Source organism: Cryptomeria japonica, chromosome 5 (genome assembly GCF_030272615.1).
Source record: "Cryptomeria japonica chromosome 5, Sugi_1.0, whole genome shotgun sequence".
In the NCBI taxonomy this organism is placed as follows: Eukaryota; Viridiplantae; Streptophyta; class Pinopsida; order Cupressales; family Cupressaceae; genus Cryptomeria; species Cryptomeria japonica.
In genome coordinates, this window is record NC_081409.1 from 38795114 (window position 1) to 38799392 (window position 4279).

The following is a 4279-nucleotide window of genomic DNA, read 5'->3' on the forward strand; positions in this document are numbered from 1 at the left end:
TGATAGTATTTTATTTGATCATTCAAATCCAACACTTGCAAAATCATCATATGGTCTCACTCAAACATCAAGTGTGAGACAACACCATCATTTGGGGATGAACAATGTAGTTCAATGAGTTGCATTGAGATCTCATCTCTCCCATCAACTATTTATGTATTTGAATCCATAGTTGCTACATGCATGACTTTTAGTGATTCATTGCAACAATATACTAATATCATTTGTTTAGATCCACTACATTGGGATGTATTTCTATCAAATATACCATTCTTGTTTGTAGAGTTTCACATTGTAATTTTGGAGGACATTATTGAGGATATTCGTGTTCTTAGTAATGATAGATTTGATGGAGTTGCATTATCATCAACTTTAGATGTACTTTTCCTTTATCCAAATCTTCTTTCATCACATTTTGATGATGAATTGGAGACCTTGAACAATATTTGAAGATATTATATTGGGTTGTAAATCATTGTATTTGGATCATGTATAGAATTTAGATACATTCATATTTTTTCTTGCATGTCCCTATCTAGAATCGGAAGCCATCTTGCATGCATTTTAGTGTTGTTTTCTCCCGAGGAGAGAAATGTTGTTCAATGATTATGGATCATCTTGGACATCCAATGTCGCTTGCATCTACTAGCATTATATGAGGCATTTTGAGGGGAGGCTACATGGTTTCTTTTTTCATCTCAATTTTGGGAGGGAGCATTTATTTATATATAGTTCTTTCCTTCTCACTTCTTAGGGAGATTGCATAGGCTTTCTCTCATTTATCTCCTATAGGGTGAACATTTATTGTACCTTGCATTAAAGTAGTCCTTGGGGGCTCATAATAAGTACTTTTTTCTCCCCTTGTTATTTTTAAATTCCTAGAAATACAAGTTTAAAACCACACATATTACAATATCTCCTCATTTCATTAGTTGCCCATGGAATTTGAAAGACCATAATAGGGGCTTTACTTGAAGGCAATCTCCTAAGTAATCACCCCCTTTCTCCCCTTCTCAACTTATAGGCTTTCAAAAGAATCCAACGACATGGAGGTTTTATTCCTTCTCAACCTTTCTATTGTCACTTTAATATGTTGCTTAAAATCATTAGTTTAGAGTGATTTTTTTATTTTATTCAGATTGAAGATACATTTTTTTGTTTAGCACCTATTTTAGATGATAGTGCATAAGCTAGATACTATCACATGGATTGGATGATAGAGTGGCATGCTAGCATCCTCACTAGTTAGCTTTTTAGTTTATTGTCTAGGCTATTATGTTCCTCCTTGTTTAAAATTTTTTTTTTTTTTTAATTTTTGTATCTTGTGGTATTTTCATTTTTCCTATTTTTTCATAACCTGGATTAATTAATGTAATATAGAGGTTAGCATAGGCTTCATTTTTTACCTTTATATGTTGATGAACATACCTTTTTAGTGTAAACTAGTTTTTTGTTCCATTTTCTTCACAAACTTGAATAAAATAAAATAAAAATTCTCCAATTTTTTTGAGGCATCACCACAAAACCCATCTCATGCTCCTAAAGAAGAAAAATAGTAGCCGTTAGTTAAAATTATTTATATCTTTCCTAATTGATTTTCTATCCTCATACTTTCTCATAGATTCTTCTAATTCTTCTCCTTTGGATTCTTTACATCCATATATCACACACTACGTGTTATTCTCTCATTTCGTTGATTTATATCCTTATTTCTTAGAGGATTTAACCCCATCTACAACATAGATACCATATCATTTTCATGCATATGATCCTTAGTTGTTTCTCCAGTCTTTCTACATTTATATATCTTATACATGTCTTCCCTTTTATATCAGAAGATTTAACTACATTTATGTCAATGAGCTATCAAGATAGCACATTATATGAGATAGATGATGTTGATAATCATTCTATTATCTTTCACTCAACTTCACATCTTATTTAGAATTTTTCTTCTACTTCCACTATCGCTCCCATATTCTAGGATGGTACCATGCCTATTCCAATTATCTACCTTTGTTGTCTATATGTTCAAATTACATAGATCTCTCATAGGATATTAAGGATCCCACTTCCCCCATCACCTATTAGGATCCCATTCTTATAATTGATGATAATTCTTTATTACATGGCTCTCAAAATTCTATTGATAATATTTTATTTAGTTCCTTTGATGAGTGTTCTTCAAATAATGAAAACCTCCATGCTTCCACTAATTTTTATTTTGCCGAGATGGGATATTCTTTAGGTATTTTCTCTTCTATGTTTCTATCTTTGAAGGAAGAACTCTTTTGTACACAAAAAAATATTGAGCATGATAACACTATTCATCACTTCCAAGTATTAAAGTCACATTGGTTGAACTTCCTCCTTCGATTAGTGATCCCACAATAGTGTGTTCCACATTTTGACCTAACTGAGACATTGAAATCAATATTTTTAGCTGAACTTTTACTTTTACCAACTATAGCAAGCTAACCATTAAGAATTGAAGACAATGTGACTTAGTGATTTTTAGATTTTATATGTAGATTTTAAATATATTAAAAAAAATTGTGTAGTTTTAAAGTATTTTTTAATACTTAATAATATTTTTAACAAGTGATATTTATTCCACAACATAATTTTTATTAGAAAAAAGATTAAAGCGTATTTTTTAAACACATATTATTAGCATCGATATCTAGTACATGCATATATTTTCATAATTTTTTGTTGGATAATTTAAAAAAAAAATTTAAATCCACATTAGTCATAATTGAGAGTGATTTTATTTTATAGCACAACTTTTTTTTCTTTTTTTTATTGTATATATTAATTTTTTTGTTGAAATAAAGACATCAATATGAAATATGTAGATGTTTTTTAGAAACACATTTCTACCTCTTTTAATGAATACGTGTTTAAATTGTCATTTGAAAAATAATGTTACACATTGAAAAAAAAAATGACTAGAAAAGATTATATCCTTAGAGTCCATATGGGACTAAGGTCTGAAGCATAAAATGAAGATGTTCTTATCTTGTGAAATCCATTTGTAAGACATGCCTGTAAGGTTGCAGGCATAAGATTCAGATCAAACTGTGCTTGTGATCTAATAATGAAGGATATGATCTCTTACACAGAAAATATCTAGCATGATTTGGTCTTATGACTCCTACATACTTATGCATCAAAATTTGATCTTGTTTATTGTTATTTTTTGTTGTAGATCGAAACAGAACAGCACCTGGATGGGCTAAGCTGCATAGAATTACCAGAGGTGGCCTGCAAACACCCATAATACATGGCAATCTCAAATCCAAGAACATACTAATAGATGAAAATTATGAAGCCCATCTTTCTGACTTTGGGTTTCATGAGTTTATGAACCAGAGTTCAAAGATTGCAATGCTAGAAGCTTCTGCCTCGCAAGGTTACCTAGCACCTGAAGTCCTGAAGCTGAAGAAGCTAAACACAAAATCAGATACATACAGTTTTGGTATCATTTTACTCGATATTCTCATTCGGAGAAGACCGGATGAAAGGGATTCAGCCAATCAGATTGTCGATCTACCAATGGTTGTGAAGAATTTTGTGCTGGATGAGAGGATTTCGGAGCTTTTTAGCCCAGCGATTCTTGGGGGAGGAACAAGAAGCCCAACTGAGGAAGGGCTGCTTCAAATTTTGCAACTTGCAATGGGATGTTGTGCACCTTCTCACTCAGTTAGACCTGATATGAGAGAGGTTGTAAGGCAACTAGAGAAGATCTGTCCTGCACCTCTGTCCCCAACATATGGCTTTTCTCCACAATATACTTCTGATGACAGAAGTAGCAGGGAGTCTGTCCTGTGAGAAGAGGAAATAAAAGTCCATTGGCTCATACCCACTTCACATTTTCCTTGAAAATTCACCATCCATCAGATATTAGAGTAAATAGAATAGTATTTTGTAATTTGATTAAATTAGTTTTTCATAATCTATTATGTTTCTTGTCGTTGTTTCTGATTCAATTGTATTTATATTTTGTACCAATGCTTTGAATCTCACTTTATGATCCATCATCAAAATAATAGAAAATTCAAAAAATAGAATGAATTCATGTAAGGTATATACATGATCAATGAGCCTTGATTTTGGACTTTTGGACAAATAATCATCAAGAGTCTTTAAAAGGATGTTACTGAGATGTGCATAATACTTTTGTCTGACATCAATAAGAATTTATAGGCTTATCTGGTTCTTCATCATACTGAAAACTTTATGAATAGTAAACAAAAAATAGAATCTTACCATTCTA

General features: G+C 31.6%; 1 protein-coding gene across 1 annotated transcript; it reads left to right on the top strand.

Moving 5' to 3' along the window:
* Positions 1 to 2232: 2232 nt before the first annotated feature.
* Positions 2233 to 3834, top strand: LOC131875701 (putative kinase-like protein TMKL1). The gene is made up of 2 exons (XM_059220318.1): positions 2233 to 2248; positions 3212 to 3834. Exons 1-2 carry the CDS (start codon positions 2233 to 2235, stop codon positions 3832 to 3834), a joined length of 639 nt encoding a protein of 212 aa, XP_059076301.1.
* The last annotated feature ends 445 nt before the right edge of the window (positions 3835 to 4279 follow it).